The sequence below is a fragment of the Gymnoscopelus microlampas genome (genome assembly GCF_963454915.1).
Source record: "Gymnoscopelus microlampas genome assembly, chromosome: 16".
Lineage (NCBI taxonomy): Eukaryota > Metazoa > Chordata > Actinopteri > Myctophiformes > Myctophidae > Gymnoscopelus > Gymnoscopelus microlampas.
Window position 1 is genome coordinate 50,350,886 of NC_139953.1, and position 17,500 is coordinate 50,368,385.

General features: G+C 45.0%; 2 protein-coding genes across 2 annotated transcripts in view; both read right to left on the reverse strand.

Moving 5' to 3' along the window:
• man1a1 (mannosidase, alpha, class 1A, member 1) overlaps positions 1 to 17,500 on the reverse strand; it is a gene marked incomplete at its 3' end in the record, with an annotated part of 113,022 nt that overhangs the window by 94,829 nt on the left and 693 nt on the right. Inside the window, exon 2 of the mRNA XM_084083574.1 lies at positions 15,374 to 15,854. Coding sequence (XP_083939700.1) covers positions 15,374 to 15,854 — 481 coding nt within the window. The remainder of the gene's footprint in view (positions 1 to 15,373; positions 15,855 to 17,500) is intronic.
• On the reverse strand, positions 821 to 5,402 carry LOC311063945 (piggyBac transposable element-derived protein 4-like; the record flags this gene model as incomplete). Its single annotated transcript, XM_084083575.1, has 5 exons — positions 821 to 856; positions 1,223 to 2,793; positions 3,406 to 3,474; positions 3,832 to 3,903; positions 4,733 to 5,402. 5 exons carry the CDS (start codon positions 5,400 to 5,402, stop codon positions 821 to 823), a joined length of 2,418 nt encoding a protein of 805 aa, XP_083939701.1.

Below are 17,500 nucleotides of genomic sequence, written 5' to 3' on the forward strand. Positions count from 1 at the left end.
ACTAAATGGACCCATAGGGTTGACAGTAATGGTCAAATAGGGCTAGCTATGTATGTGTCTTTCTATATTCTATGTCCAGGTTTTCTTCAGATTAGGATACTGATTTCACTGGTTCCATTTGTGCACACAAGACCTGCTAGTTTTCAATTGTATATCTATGATATAAAACCAACAGTCTACAGAACCCAATTACTGAATATCAGTCCCCCATAACTCTTGATTGTGTGCAAATGGAACTAAATGGACCCGTAGGGTTGACAGTAATGGTCAAATAGGGCTAGCTATGTATGTGTCTGTCTATATTCTATGTCCAGGTTTTCTTCAGATTAGGATACTGATTTCACTGGTTCCATTTGTGCACACAAGACCTGCTAGTTTGCCATTGTATATCTATGATATAAAACCAACAGTCTACAGAAAAAGTTTGAAACGACTCAGGCAGACACATTTGAACACTTTATATGTCTTTCAAGTGGAGTACAACATACAAAGTACAACATACAAAAAACATACAAAAAATACAATATATCATCATTGTGTGTTTTGCTGGCCAGCACATCAATGTCTCCTCAGATCGCTCAGGGTGGAGGTGGTCCCCGTGAGGGTCTGAGGACGTGATGGCATAGATGTCTTTCACCGACAAAGATGGCATCACGCACTCAGATCCCTTGGGGCAGTGAGAAACATTAGCAGCACATTCACTGCCAACTGTTGGCTGGCTCAGAGCATAATAAATCAAAGTCAAAATAAATACAAAATGAAAATAAAACAAACAAATACAATCAAAATGATTCAATAATACTTCTCCTTAGTATGGTAATCAATCGCTCAGGGCGGAGGTGGTCCCCGTGAGGGTCTGAGGACGTGATGGCATAGATGTCTTTCACCGACAAAGATGGCATCACGCACTCAGATCCCTTGGGGCAGTGAGAAACATTAGCAGCACATTCACTGCCAACTGTTGGCTGGCTCAGAGCATAATAAATCAAAGTCAAAATAAATACAAAATGAAAATAAAACAAACAAATACAATCAAAATGATTCAATAATACTTCTCCTTAGTATGGTAATCAAGGTAGCAATCAATAACATGGAGGGGTACCAAACAGCTTTTGCACTGATACCTTGTCTCACTCCGCCCTCCCCTCCTGGTGCAAACTCTGCACCATTTTGTTGGGTGCTTGTTTTTGGCAGTGGGGGGACAATAGACAAGCTCATGGACTTTCATATCGCCACTCAATCGGTCACAAGGTTCGCGACTTCTTGGTGCATAAGGACGCAGGGGGGGGGCAGGGGGGGGCGGAGAGGCCGGGGGACGGCAGGGGCGGGCAGGATGAGGCTGCTGGTGAGGCTGCTGCTGGTGAGGTTGCTGCTGGTGAGGTTGCTGCTGACAGGCGGCCGGGGGGGGGACAGGCGGGTCTGCTGGGACAGGGGCATGTCTCACAGCGGTCCAAGACTTGACAACGCTGAGGATGAAGTCATACATGCACTTACAGTCGCCACCTGGATTCCTTGTCTTGTAGAGTACGAATGCGTTGTACATTGCGATTTGGAATAAATAGACCACAAACTTGCTGCTCCACTTGGCTGTCTTCCTGATGAAGGGATAATAGCTTAGGTTTTGGTCTAGTCGGTCAACTGCATTCATACTCTTGTTGTATTCAAGGACACAAACTGGCTTCTCCTGTGGCACTTTGTCGCTGTGTTTTTTCTGCCTCACCATCTGGGTGCCCATCTCATCCTTGTGCTGGGTTGTGATCAATCGAACGATGCGTTTGTCTCGCCAGGCCAATAACATCACTTTGCCATTGTGAAGCATCTTACGTTGTCCCACTTTCAGGCTGGACATCGTCACATCCCTCATGGCTTGTGGTTCTCCTCTTTTTAGCCTCATGGTACCACAGGCATGGGTGTTCTTCTCAAGGAGGAGTTCATACAGCTTCACGGAGTTATAATAGTTGTCCATGAACAACGAAAACCCGTACCCTGTAAGACCCTGCAACAGAAAGATGACTGTGTCTGGTAGGGAAGAGTACTGTCCAGAATATGGCTTCATTGAGTAGCAGTACCCCGTTCCAGAATCGCACAGAATGTAGGACTTTATTCCATACTTGGTGGGCTTCATTGGGTTGTACACTCTGAAGGATAGGCGTCCCCTCCACAAAAGCATCCCCTCATCGATGCTGATGTTACGACCTGGAACAAACATCTGCTTGAATTTGTCTGTCAGGTACAGCAAGACCGGGTTGATTTTACAAAGCCTGTCGACAACAGCAACCTCACCAGCAGCTTCGGCGGCGGCAGCGGCGGCGGCGTGAGCGGCAGCGTCAGCCTCATTGTTGGTGAAGTGGAGAAACCGCCAGATGATCTGGAACCTGTTGCGTGGCATCTTTTTGCCGAAGAACGAAGTGAGTACAGGGTCATCGGTCGACCAATAGTACTCTAGTACAGGCTTTCGAACAAGGCCAGTGAGGAACAACAGGGCCAAAAAGTTTTTCAGCTCCCCCACTGAAACCGCTTTCCAGTCCTTCACCCTGCTTTGTGGATGCTGCGCCACTTCTTCTTCACTCCTGGCCTGGATGAACACGTCAGCATAGTGGTTGGTCTGCTCTACTATCATCCCTAGCAGCTCATCAGTGAGGAAAAGTGAAAGAAAGTCTACAGGCATGGTGGAATGTAGCTCCGCCGCAGCATTTCTAGGACCCGGACTAGCAGTGAAAGGGATGTCCTCCCTAGGTTCCCAATCTGTGTCCTTCCACACAGGCTCTACAGCTGACGGCCTCCCACCATGTCCTGTGAATTACAGAAATACACAATTACCATAAAATACATCTTTTTTGTTTGTGTGGCAGTGTTGATTTATATGAAAATATGACTAAAACTAAATGGACTTTTATTCAACAGACTATGACTAAAACTGAATCAAAATGTACTGTCAAAATCATGTTGTTGTGGTACATGATTTTGTGACATTTATCATTGCAGAGTGGGGTTTTAGCGAGGGCTGGCTCTGTATGTGTTTGTCTATATTGTATGTCCAGATTATGACACTATGTGGAATTGTATTCAACAGACTATGACTAAAACTGAATCAAAATGTACTGTCAAAATCATGTTGTGTGGTACAGCTGTGAAAACTGTCTCACCTCTTTTACGCCCGTCACGTGGTACTGCGGTTGAAGGTGATGGTCCCGTTTCCTCCACATCCATCATGCCTGAAATCATAGTAAAACATAAAATAGTTTGGTAAATAAGATATACAATTATATTCACTGCCAGCATGGCAACTTTAGAATGAATGACATGTATCATGTCATGAATGACATGGGCTGGCTCTGTATGTGTTTGTTGTATGATGTACTGTCAAAATCCTGTTGTGTGGTACAGCTGTGAAAACTGTCTCACCTCTTTCACGGCGGACACTTGGTACTGCGGTTGAACATGATGGTCCTGCTTCCTCGACATCCATCATGTCTGAAATCACAGTAAAACATAAAATAGTTTGGTAAATAAGATATACAATTATATTCACTGGTGGTGGTGCATTACTTTGTGCAACTTAGAATGAATGACATGTATCATTGCAGAGTGTGGTTTTTAGCCAGGGCTGGCTCTGTATGTGTTTGTCTATATTGTATGACCAGATTATATGTATGACACTGTGTCAAACACAAACAGAGTTTAGCCCTAAATGACCAAATACAGTAGCCTGGTTAGGCAAGGCTACCATTACAGTACGATGTGTACAAATGGAACCAAATGGACACGTGATGAAGAAAATGGCATCTATAAAAACCAACTGTCTAATGAAAATGTTTGAAACAGACTTACCATTCCTAGCAGACTGTGTAGGCCTATGATGAGATGACGACGCCATTGCTTCATCAGACTCATCTTCGTCGTCTGAAAGTAAACAAGATCAAACACTGTTGATGTTGTGGACATAAGGGGACCTTTGATGAAATTTATTATGATGGTGGGGGCCTCGGTGCACCTGGCCTCCACCCCAAAAACTAAAGCCATCAAAGGGATTTGAAAATCATTGTTGACATGTCCTCATGTGACCCACAACACTACAAAAGACTTTGTTGACATGGCCTCATGTCGACCCCCAACAAAATCAAAACATTTGTTGTCATGACATGACATGACCTCTTCCCTTTGAAGTATGCCACCCCCCCCCCCCCAAAAAAAAACCCCAGATCTACAAGTCAACAAATTCATAGGCTACATCGTCAACATATTCAAATAAATCACATGCATATAAATAGATACAGAATAAAATAAATACATATTTTATAACTGGCTGACCCAGAGTGCAATATCCTAGAAATCCACACCGGGCTTCTACATTGTCCATATATAAATAAGGTGTTACACACACCTCCAGTTGTTAGAGGCCCAGTCAAACAATTTGTCTAAAAAGGATGAAACCATTCATAGGTATTCAATTCATCAAAATATAAAATGGCACCATTCAATGATCATAACAAGATAAAAGCACTACGTTGTGATGCGATTGAATGGTTTGGTGCCATTTTATATGTTGATATAAGTAAGTAGTGCCCCACAGACTTTATACAAATATCAGGTAAAACATAGCCGATTTACAATCTCACAACGCGTCGCAGCGCGAGGCGTTGTGAGCTTGTAGATCTGCTATTTTCAGAGTACAACCAAAAGGTAAAATATGATAAAAAAAAAGATATATATATATATAGGATATTCTTACCACTGGTAAACGGATCCAGACAATGTTTCCTTGGGCTTGGCTCGCTTGGCTCCCAGCTGCCAGAACAATCCGAATCGGAGCTCTCTTCACCGTCAGTAGTGTCTGGTTCTGGGCGATATGACACGGTCCTCGGAGTCGGTCTTTTGCTACGACGCAATCGGTGCCCGGGATCGGGGTCTGGTACCGGTGGGTTCGTGTCCTCCTCAGGCTCAGATACCTCCGCAGGTGGTGGGGGAGGTGGTGGGGGGGGTGGTTGCTTCTTAGGCCTCCGTGGTCGTTGCCGCCCGCGCCGGGGGACGGTCGAAGACACCGATGTCTCCTCAGATCCCTGGGGAGCAGTCTTCGCCTCCTCGGATCCCTCCAATGGCGGAGGTGGTCGCGGCGGAGGTGGTCGCGGCGGAGGTGGTCGCCACGAGGGTTCTGCTGACGTGAAGACATAGGTATCTTTCACCGATAGAGATGGCTTCACGTCAACAGATCCCTCGGGGGTAGTGAGAGACGCCGCCTGCTTCACCTCCTTGGAGCCCCCAGCTAGTGGCGAAGGTGGTCGCGGGGGAGCGGTGAAAGACGCCACCGCCGACGGCTTCTTCTCAGGTCGTGGTGGTTCCTCCACAGGTCGTGATGGTGGTCCCGGTGGTGATGGGGGTCCCGGGGGAGCAGTGAAGGACATTGTCTCCAAAATAGTTCTTTGGGTCGGGTCTCTCCGAGGCCATTTGGCCTTGCTTTTTCTTCGCATCTCGCCTAAAAACTATACTCCCGAGTCCGACTCCCACCTATAAATATGTACACCTAACTCTCACCTATATATCTATGTACTACTATACTATATAAACGTCTTACTCTCACCTATATATATATATCTTGCACCTCTCCTAACTTTACCAAACTAACTAACTAACTAACGATCGCTTGCTCTTTCTCTGTCTCTCAGTCGCTGTCTCTCGCTCTCTCTCACTCTATTTCTCTGTCCGTCCGTCTCTGCTCACTGTTTGTTTAGAATGCCACAGGGACTGTTGTTCTGCACCCGGATTTGTAGTGTTTTGCTCAGATCATGTGACTTTTGCGATCATGTGACTTTTCTTTTGTCGTAGAAGCTTAATATTAATACACAGGTTGTGGAAGATTGCAATCTACCTTATACCAATGAAAAGACCTAATATCGAGTTAACTCGATCTAGGCAGTCAAGCGCTGGATTCTTAATATCGAGATAACTCGATCTAGGCAGTCAATGTGTTAAGTGAAGGTGGGGACCGCATTAAGTGAAGGTGGGGGCCACATTAAGTGAAGGTGGGGGCCGCATTAAGTGAAGGTGGGGGCCGTATTAAGTGAAGGTGGGGGCCGTATTAAGTGAAGGTGGGGGCCGCATTAAGTGAAGGTGGGGGCCGTATTAAGTGAAGGTGGGGGCCGCATTAAGTGAAGGTGGGGGCCGCATTAAGTGAAGGTGGGGGCCGCATTAAGTGAAGGTGGGGGCCACATTAAGTGAAGGTGGGGGCCACATTAAGTGAAGGTGGGGACCGCATTAAGTGAAGGTGGGGACCTCATTAAGTGAAGGTGGGGGCCGCATTAAGTGAAGGTGGGGACCGCATTAAGTGAAGGTGGGGACCGCATTAAGTGAAGGTGGGGACCTCATTAAGTGAAGGTGGGGACCTCATTAAGTGAAGGTGGGGGCCGCATTAAGTGAAGGTGGGGACCGCATTAAGTGAAGGTGGGGGCCGCATTAAGTGAAGGTGGGGGCCACATTAAGTGAAGGTGGGGGCCACATTAAGTGAAGGTGGGGGCCGCATTAAGTGAAGGTGGGGGCCACATTAAGTGAAGGTGGGGGCCGCATTAAGTGAAGGTGGGGACCGCATTAAGTGAAGGTGGGGGCCACATTAAGTGAAGGTGGGGGCCACATTAAGTGAAGGTGGGGGCCGCATTAAGTGAAGGTGGGGGCCGTATTAAGTGAAGGTGGGGGCCGCATTAAGTGAAGGTGGGGGCCACATTAAGTGAAGGTGGGGGCCGCATTAAGTGAAGGTGGGGGCCACATTAAGTGAAGGTGGGGGCCACATTAAGTGAAGGTGGGGGCCACATTAAGTGAAGGTGGGGGCCGCATTAAGTGAAGGTGGGGGCCACATTAAGTGAAGGTGGGGGCCGCATTAAGTGAAGGTGGGGGCCACATTAAGTGAAGGTGGGGGCCACATTAAGTGAAGGTGGGGGCCGCATTAAGTGAAGGTGGGGGCCGTATTAAGTGAAGGTGGGGGCCGTATTAAGTGAAGGTGGGGGCCGCATTAAGTGAAGGTGGGGGCCGCATTAAGTGAAGGTGGGGGCCGTATTAAGTGAAGGTGGGGGCCGCATTAAGTGAAGGTGGGGGCCGCATTAAGTGAAGGTGGGGCCGCATTAAGTGAAGGTGGGGGCCACATTAAGTGAAGGTGGGGGCCACATTAAGTGAAGGTGGGGCCACATTAAGTGAAGGTGGGGGCCACATTAAGTGAAGGTGGGGGCCGTATTAAGTGAAGGTGGGGGCCGCATTAAGTGAAGGTGGGGGCCCCATTAAGTGAAGGTGGGGGCCGTATTAAGTGAAGGTGGGGGCCGCATTAAGTGAAGGTGGGGGCCACATTAAGTGAAGGTGGGGGCCACATTAAGTGAAGGTGGGGGCCACATTAAGTGAAGGTGGGGCCGTATTAAGTGAAGGTGGGGGCCGCATTAAGTGAAGGTGGGGGCCGCATTAAGTGAAGGTGGGGGCCGTATTAAGTGAAGGTGGGGGCCGTATTAAGTGAAGGTGGGGGCCGCATTAAGTGAAGGTGGGGGCCGCATTAAGTGAAGGTGGGGGCCGTATTAAGTGAAGGTGGGGGCCGCATGTGGCCCCCAGGCCACCAGTTGCCCATGTACTATGAGATAATGGTTTTAATGCCATCATGGGCCCTTAAAGGAGCACAGGTCTCCGCCAGGCCGGGTATGTTATTGAGGGCCAGTAATGTTCAGAGTTCAGTCATCATAGAGGTGAGAGGAATCTCTGCGTTCATGATTTGAGGCATTTTGTTCAAAACGAAACACTGCTGCAAACTTTAGAAGCCAATCTTAGCCAATCAGGATGGAATATAAAAACATGGGACAGATCCATGTTGATCACGTGACTAAAGGGATCATGTAGGAGGACTGTCAAAATGTGTTTTGCAAAAATCAGCCTCCTGGTGGCGCTATAACAGGCCCATGTGAAACATTTGGGGCAGAGGTTCTGCTCTGGCATCCAGGGAGACAATGACTTTGTTTTCCATCAATAACTCACCCAATGAAGCCTTGGATTTATGGACATTGTTTCACATTCCTGACACAATTATTACACATTTTATGACTCTCTGAAAACTATAGAAAATAAATAATAATAATAACAATAAACTACAAAACAACTCTCTCACACACACACACACACACACACACACACACACACACACACACACACACACACACACACACACACACACACACACACACACATATAGTCTATATGCCTGCCTGCCTGCCTGCCTGCCTGCCTGCCTGCCTGCCTGCCTGCCTGCCTGCCTGCCTGCCTGTCTGTCTGTCTGTCTGTCTGTCTGTCTGTCTGTCTGTCTGTCTGTCTGTCTGTCTGTCTGTCTGTCTGTCTGTCTGTCTGTCTGTCTGCCTGCCTGCCTGCTTGCCTGCCTGCCTGCCTGCCTGCCTGTCTGTCTGTCTGTCTGTCTGTCTGTCTGCCTGCCTGCCTGCCTGCCTGCCTGCCTGCCTGTCTGTCTGTCTGTCTGCCTGCCTGTCTGTCTGTCTGGTCACTGTGTTGACTGAGTGAGGTCATTTTGTTGGACATTTTCAGGGACTTTGGATCCAAAAAGTCCATTTCAGCCCTGATGTAAAAATCAATACGTTTGAAGACAGATGAGCTCTTATACTGTCTGTCTGTCTGTCTGTCTGTCTGTCTGTCTGTCTGTCTGTCTGTCTGTCTGTCTGTTCAGTAAAAACCCCTCTCATACAGTTTGATGTAATCACATTAATGACTCCATGATGGTTCATTCTGTCACTAAAACTATGACCACGATGTTGGTCCACTGCCTTTTAGTTTATCACTGATGAATATCACACACACACGCACGCACGCACGCACGCACGCACGCACGCACGCACGCACGCACGCACACACGGACGCAGCCAGCCAGTGTGAGAGAGAGGATAAGACTGCAGACAGACAGACAGACAGACAGACAGACAGACAGACAGACAGACAGACAGACAGACAGACAGACAGACAGACAGACAGACAGACAGACAGACAGACAGACAGACAGTCAGACAGACAGACAGACAGACAGACAGACAGACAGACAGACAGACAGACAGACAGACAGACAGACAGACAGACAGTCAGACAGACAGACAGACAGAGTCTTAAAAGACATTTAAGGCTCTGCTCTGAACATCCATGCTTTATAAAAAACATGATGTTTGTTGGAGTCAGAGGGTGTTTAAAGTCTTAAAGTGTGACCCTCTGCACACGTATGTTCTAATAACATACATATCTCTGTATGTAGAACATGTATGTATGTATATACAGTACTTTAATATTCAGACTTGACAGCTAAAGTTCAGTGATGTTGTTACAGTAGGTTTTAATGTAATGTCCCGGGCCAACAGCTGGTCATTCATATGGTAATATCTTGCCTTTGATATCATTGAAAGGCAAGATACTAGACTAGAGCAGGGGTCTTCAACATTTTCAGGCCAAGGACCCCCTAGTACATAGCTAAGAGAGAGATGAAGCAGGGACCCCCTCTATATTGTATAAAATTGTGCTGCAGATTAAACCTTTTTTTTTTACTTGATCTGCTCTTTTTCCCCCTCTACACCTATATACCTCTTTGCCAAAAATAGCAGATCTACAAGCTCATGAGCTTGTAGATCTGCTATTTTTGGCTTAAGTCCTCCTCAAAAATGGGATGCTAGTGGTTCATGTAAAAAAATATCATATCACACAAAGATTTGGCGGCCCCCCTGTAGTAACTCTGAGGACCCCCTAGGGGTCCCGCACCCCCTGTTGAAGACCCCATGACTAGTGACGTAAGGTAAATTTCTCACCTTGAAAACATTTAAATGCAGACATACATGCTGTGTGTCTGAATGGGAAAACCTTATTTATTTATTTTTGCTTTTAGTTAAAATAAGAAAATCATTTTACATTAAGATAAGATTTCTTGTTAAAAAGGATTACCATTAAAAAATAATCATTTCAATAACTGATCTCAATATGGACTCATAATTTACCATAATCATGCAGCTCTATAACAGTGACAGCCATGACAGCAATGGTACAAATAAAACAAAATAAATAAATAGTGCAGGCTCTGTGTTGTGCTTTACATTTAATGTCTGTATTTGAAGGGTTTAATTCTCGAGGAGACAAATATCATTAAAGAATCGGCCAATAAAAACAACCGGCAATTGGATTCATCCAATCGCCGGTTGCCAATATATCCACCGTATCATCCAACCAATACTGATCTGTGAGATGTGTGATTATAGAAGTTACTGCTGCACTAATTAAAACACTTCAATTACACTCTCACAAACAACTGTATGTTCTCATCAAAGCTCACACACACACACACACACACACACACACACACACACACACACACACACACACACACACACACACACACACACACACACACACACACACACACACACACACACACACACACGACAGCACTCAGCTCAAGGGACTCGGCCGTATTGCCTTTCTTTCAGTGTTTTATTAATGTGGAGAGAGGATATGCGCACGCACACACACACACACACACACACACACACACACACACAAGTGAAGGGGGTGAAATGATAGCACTTTCACTCAGAGTCACACACATATCATCTGTCTCTCACACATAGGCTGCAGCCACACACACACACACACACACACACACACACACACACACACTAAGGCTGTCATAGAATATTCCTAATAAAAGATAAAAGAGAATGTTTGCCTATAACCCCCTCATGAAGCCTTGTATTCATGGAGATGATGTGTTTGTCTCATTCCTGAGACGATAATCTGATGACCGCTCGTCTCTCTTATTGACCGATGATGACCAGGGGCCCGAGCTCACTTACCAAATTTGTACTTGGTAGCATGCTGCAAACTGGAATGATGGCTGTTTAAAGCCCAGCCAATGGGCAGACAGAGGTAATCATATTCCATCATATTCAAACACAATCACTGTATTTTATTAGATATTATATTGATATTATAGCTATTTTCTCCAGCTCCCTGTGGTGTATGAACCCCCCCCACCACTATGGTGTGGGGGGTGGGTCTATGATGGACCCACCACGCACAATAGTGGTGGTCCCCAGGTTGCTCTCAGTCAGGATGGTGGTCCCTGGATCACAATCAGTGGAAAACCCCTGCTTTAAGGTTCAAATTAGTCCTGTCACAATTATTACATAATATGCAAATATTATGCATAACGATAATGGTCATAATTGTTTCCATGTTGAAAAATGTTCATACATTTTCAAACATTTTCCAAAAAGATCAGAAATAGCTGATCAACAAGCTTACAACAACGCGTCACCTTGTAAACTTGTAGATCAGCTATTTCTGATATTTAAAATAATTGTATAAAAGTATAGTATTACATAATATGTCAGTAATGTCTTTGTATATTTAAGTTATCTTATGTGAAGTTATTTGTCATGTTTCAAGCCTAAAAGGCAAACAGAAATGAACTTTTTATTATTCATATGTTTCCATGTTCAACGGCCAAGAACACAATTAAATCCTTAGCAGAGGTTTATACTTCAGAGCACGACGGTGTTGCGTGTGAACACGAGGCGATCTGCAAGTCCTCAATGCTTCACTGCTTTGTGGGCTTGTAGATCGGCCGCGTTTGCCACGGGACGCCGTCACACACACACACACACACACACACACACACACACACACACACACACACACACACACACACACACACACACACACACACACACACACACACACACACACACACACACACACACACACACACACACACACACACAACGTCACTTTCATTGCTTCAGAAGGCTAACAGGTGATTCATTCAGTAGTGATTAGAGATGTCCTGATACATGGATCAGAAATGTGTTCTGCTCCTTATTTGGTCGTATCGGAATGGGCGAGTTGGCCATTCTCTATGGACCGATCCCACACAGGGGCGTTTGTGGAGTTTACGTTTGAGATGCACGTTTGAGAGAGAAAGTCTTTAGTTCACTATGAACACAACATGATATATCTGTCTTAAAGGATCTACATTACATTACAGTCATTTATCAGACGCTTTTATCCATAGTGACTTACAATAAGTGTATTCAACATAGGTAGGGAACTAAACTACTAATCACCAGAAGTCTGAAGTGCATTTTCTTCTAAAACAAGCAACTAAGAGTATACCTAGTGCTAAGGTAAAAGTGACATAAATCCTACTTTCTTAAAGGGTAAGACCACTGTGGTAGAGGTTTAGGTTGTGTAGTTACCTTGCCATGATGTAACTCCAAAGGTGGGCAAGAAATCAAAAATAATTGCTCCATTGATTAGAAATTGATTATTCTAAATATGCTCCTCATTGACTTACATTGTACGGTAGAACAGCTCTCAAAGTCACTCTTTTAACACAAAAACGAATGCAAACAAAGTTGATTCAGACAATATAGAACATCACCAAACCCAGTACTGTTTTTTTTTTAAATAAAAATGTCAACTTCCTGTTGATTTTGCTATTTTTAGTAGAAAACCTGGACTGGATCCGCGGATCCGGATCCAGATCTTCAAATAGTAAAATCAACAGGAAGTTGACATTTTTATTAAAAAAACAAACAGTACTGGGTTTGGTGATGCTCTATATTGTCTGAATCAGCTACGTTTGGGTTCATTTATGTGCTAAAAGAGTGACTTTGAGAGCTGTTTTACCGTACAATGTAAGTCAATGAGGAGCATATTTTTGAATTATCAATTTCTAATCAATAGAGCAATTATTTTTGATTTCTTGTCCACCTTTGGAGTTACATCATGGCAAGGTAACTACACAACCCAAACCTCTACCACAGTGGTCTTACCCTTTAAACAGATGAACCTACACTAAAAAATAATAATAATGTTGGAACTGAATAACAGGAGGGATTGTACCGCTAGTGACGTCACTTTCGGGACCAAAGTTTGGTCTGTTTTAAGACCAATTTACAGAAAACCCCAGATATGCTGTGAAAGCCTGAGTGTTCAAACTGGGGTATTTTTGGGGATAGAAGAGAGGTAGGGGAGACCAAAAACACACAAAAAAGAAGAAAAGGTTAAAATTCATGGTGTAGTCCCTTTAAGCACCAGAGCGTGCCGTCTCTCTGTCTCTCTCACACACACACACACACACACACACACACACACACACACACACACACACACAAACACACACACACACACACACACACACACACACACACACACACACAGGCTATCAAACACACATATCATGTAACAACCACCACATCGTAAAACCACATTCCTTTCACTGTTTGTGTGTGTGTGTGTGTGTGTGTGTGTGTGTGTGTGTGTGTGTGTGTGTGTGTGTGTGTGTGTGTGTGTGTGTGTGTGTGTGTGTGTGTGTGTGTGTGTGTGTGTGTGTGTGTGTAGCCTGGTAACCAGTGAACCCTGTAAGGCTATTGGCTCACAGCTCTGATTGAGAGCCTCTGATAGGTGGATTTAAAAAAGCAGCGGTTCTCAGCGTGGGGTCCAGGGACCCCCAGGGGTCCTCCAGAGGCTTCCAGGAGGTCCCCAGAGAAATGACAGACAGACAGAATGAATCACTGTTTTATGTTGTTTCCTTTCTTTCTTTTTAAGAGCTGTCTGTCTGTCTGTCTGTCTGTCTGTCTGTCTGTCTGTCTGTCTGTCTGTCTGTCTGTCTGTCTGTCTGTTAGCTAATTAAACAAATTAAAACACAAACCGCCTGAATACCAGAAAACTCATCAAATAGAGTAGTGCTGCCTGAATACCAGCACACACACACTTCAAACAAAGTAGTACCGCCTGAATACCAGCAGTGAACACAGACACTCATCAAACAGAGTAGTACCGTCTGAATACCAGCACACACAAACATCAAATAAAGTAGTACCGTCACACACTCATCAAACAGAGTAGTACCGTCTGAATACCAGCAGTGAGCACCCACACTCGTCAAATAGAGTAGTACCGTCTGAATACCAGCACACACTCATCAAACAAAGTAGTACCGTCTGAATACCAGCACACACACACACACACATCAAATAAAGTAGTACCGTCACACACTCATCAAACAGAGTAGTACCGTCTGAATACCAGCACACACATCAAACAGTAGTACCGTCACACACTCATCAGACAGAGTAGTACCGTCTGAATACCAGCACACACACACATCAAACAGAGTAGTACCGTCACACACTCATCAAACAGAGTAGTACCGTCACACACTCATCAGACAGAGTAGTACCGTCACACACTCATCAAACAGAGTAGTACCGTCTGAATACCAGCACACACACACATCAAACAGAGTAGTACCGTCACACACTCATCAGACAGAGTAGTACCGTCACACACTCATCAGACAGAGTAGTACCGTCTGAATACCAGCACACACACACATCAAACAGAGTAGTACCGTCACACACACATCAAACAGAGTAGTACCGTCACACACTCATCAAACAGAGTAGTACCGTCTGAATACCAGCACACACACACATCAAACAGAGTAGTACCGTCACACACTCATCAGACAGAGTAGTACCGTCACACACTCATCAGACAGAGTAGTACCGTCTGAATACCAGCACACACACACATCAAACAGAGTAGTACCGTCACACACTCATAAAACAGAGTAGTACCGTCTGAATACCAGCACATACACACATCAAACAGAGTAGTACCGTCACACACTCATCAAACAGAGTAGTACCGTCACACACTCATCAGACAGAGTAGTACCGTCTGAATACCAGCACACACACACATCAAACAGAGTAGTACCGTCACACACTCATCAAACAGAGTAGTACCGTCACACACTCATCAAACAGAGTAGTACCGTCACACACACATCAAACAGAGTAGTACCGTCACACACTCATCAGACAGAGTAGTACCGTCACACACTCATCAGACAGAGTAGTACCGTCACACACTCATCAAACAGAGTAGTACCGTCTGAATACCAGCACACACTCATCAAACAAAGTAGTACCATCTGAATACCAGCACACACACACACACATCAAACAGAGTTGTACCGTCACACACTCATCAGACAGAGTAGTGCCGTCACACACTCATCAGACAGAGTAGTACCGTCTGAATACCAGCACACACACTCATCAGACAGAGTAGTACCGTCACACACTCATCAGACAGAGTAGTACCGTCACACACTCATCAGACAGAGTAGTACCGTCACACACTCATCAGACAGAGTAGTACCGTCTGAATACCAGCACACACACTCATCAGACAGAGTAGTACCGTCACACACTCATCAGACAGAGTAGTACCGTCACACACTCATCAGACAAGAGTAGTACCGTCACACACTCATCAGACGGAGCAGGCAGTGGGCGTGTCTCACCTCTTTGACCTTGGCTCTTCTCTCCTGGGTCTCGGGGTCCACAGGCTCGTGCCCCGTGGCCCCCGGGGGCCTCTGGTAGCCCCCCAGCAGAGGTTGTGAGCCCGCCGCCGCCACGCTCTCCTTCTTCTTCTCCTTGGCCAGACGCTCCTTGTCCTCCTGGATGTCCCGCTGGACGTCCTCTGCTCTCCTCTGCAGAGTGTCTTTGGCCTCCAGCAGGGCCAGGGCGTGGTCCTTCTTGATCTTAGCCAGGACCCTGAGCTCCGGCCCCCCGCCGTCGCCCCCTCCTCCTCCTCCCGCCTCCGTACCGCTGCCCGTGTTGGTCTCCACCGAGGAGGAGGAGGAGGAGGAGGAGGAGGAGCGGGAGGAGGAGAAGAACACTCCGTGGAGGAGCTTGGACGAGTCGGGGAGGAAGAAGATGGCTCCGAAACACAGTGTGATGAAGGCTGAGAAGACCAGGAGCAGAATGAACTTCTCTGTCAACCTGAGGAGGAGAGGAGAGGAGAGGAGAGGAGAGGAGAGGAGAGGAGAGGAGAGGAGAGGAGAGGAGAGGAGAGGAGAGGAGAGGACAGGACAGGAGAGGAGAGGAGAGGAGAGAATCTAAATCCTAACAGTTTTTGGAAAAAAGTATAAAAAATATTCTTTCACGATTTTTTCAAAAATAGCAGATCTACAAGGCATGAAAATGCCGTCTGCGTCTGTCATGGATTCTGCTTCAGGAGTCTCAGATGGAAGTAGGCTGTGAAACAAAATGTGTGTCGCAAGATTCTTCCATTTGACAGAGTCAGGTTAACCTCGAGCAGGTCAGCACTTGAAGACCTGAGGGGCCGGTTTGGAACATATCTCTCTAGGCAGTCATAGTGGTAGGAAGGAGCCAGACCATTTAGAGCTTTATAAACTAATAAAATCATTTTAAAATCAATCCTAAAAACAACCGGGAGCCAGTGTAGTGAAGCTAGAACCGGAGTCATATTTTCTCTCATCTTAGTTTTAGTTAAAATTCTGGCTGCCGCATTTTGAACAAGTTGTAATCTGTCAGTTGTTTTCTTAGGCAGGCCAGAGCAGAGTGTGTTGCAGTAATCAAGCCGAGAGAAAACAAAAGTGTGGATCAATGTTTTTGCATCGTCCAACGACAGATAGGCTCTGATTCGTGCGATATTTCCCAGATGAAAGAAGGCAATCTTGGTAACATGACTAATATGTGTATTAAAATACAATTCAGAATCAATAATAACCCCCAGGTTCTTTACTGTGGTGTTACTTTCTACAGTCAGGTTACACAGTCTACTTATTATTGATTCTCTTTGCTCACTAGAACCAATTATGAGAACTTCTGTCTTATCCTCATTTAGCTTTAAGAGAGTTCTCTAGGACATTGGTTCTCAAAGTGGGGTCCGGGGACCCCCAAAGGTACTTGAGGGGGTTCCAGGGGGTCCCCAGCTAAATGATGGATAGGAACCAAATGGACCCTTATGGGTCTGTAACTCTGAGTGTACAAATGGAACCAAATGGACCCTAACAGGTCCATTTGGTTCCATTTGTACACTCTCAGAGTTACATTAACATAGATTTTACAATATAAATTGGGGTCCCAGAGATAGAAATGCCATTAAATGGGGGTCCGTAGCCTAATGCACCTTAAGTAGTTATTACAGCATCATAATCATTTTAGCCACTTTATCCATTTATAATGTTGGACTATTCAAAAACAGCAGATCTACAAGCTCTGTCAGGCGATGATATTACAAACATTTATATCAATATAGTAATATAGCTAGATCTAATATATTTTTAATTTAAAAAAAATATACAAATATTGAAAATTTTAGATTAAAAAAAAAATCATTTTTAAGACCTGGAACGCATCTGTGTCACTTTTAGATTTCTTTAGGCTATTTAAAAATAGCAGATCTACAAGCTCATAGCGCGGCACCGAGTGTCGCGCTACGAGCTTGTAGATCTGCTTTTTTTGTAAAATCGTGAAAATGAGTGCAAATATTTGAATTGATATATATATATATATATATATATATATATATATATATATATATATATAATATTATTATTTTATTATTATATATATATAAATATATATTTTTCAAAGCGTTAGGATTTAGAAAAACATGTTTT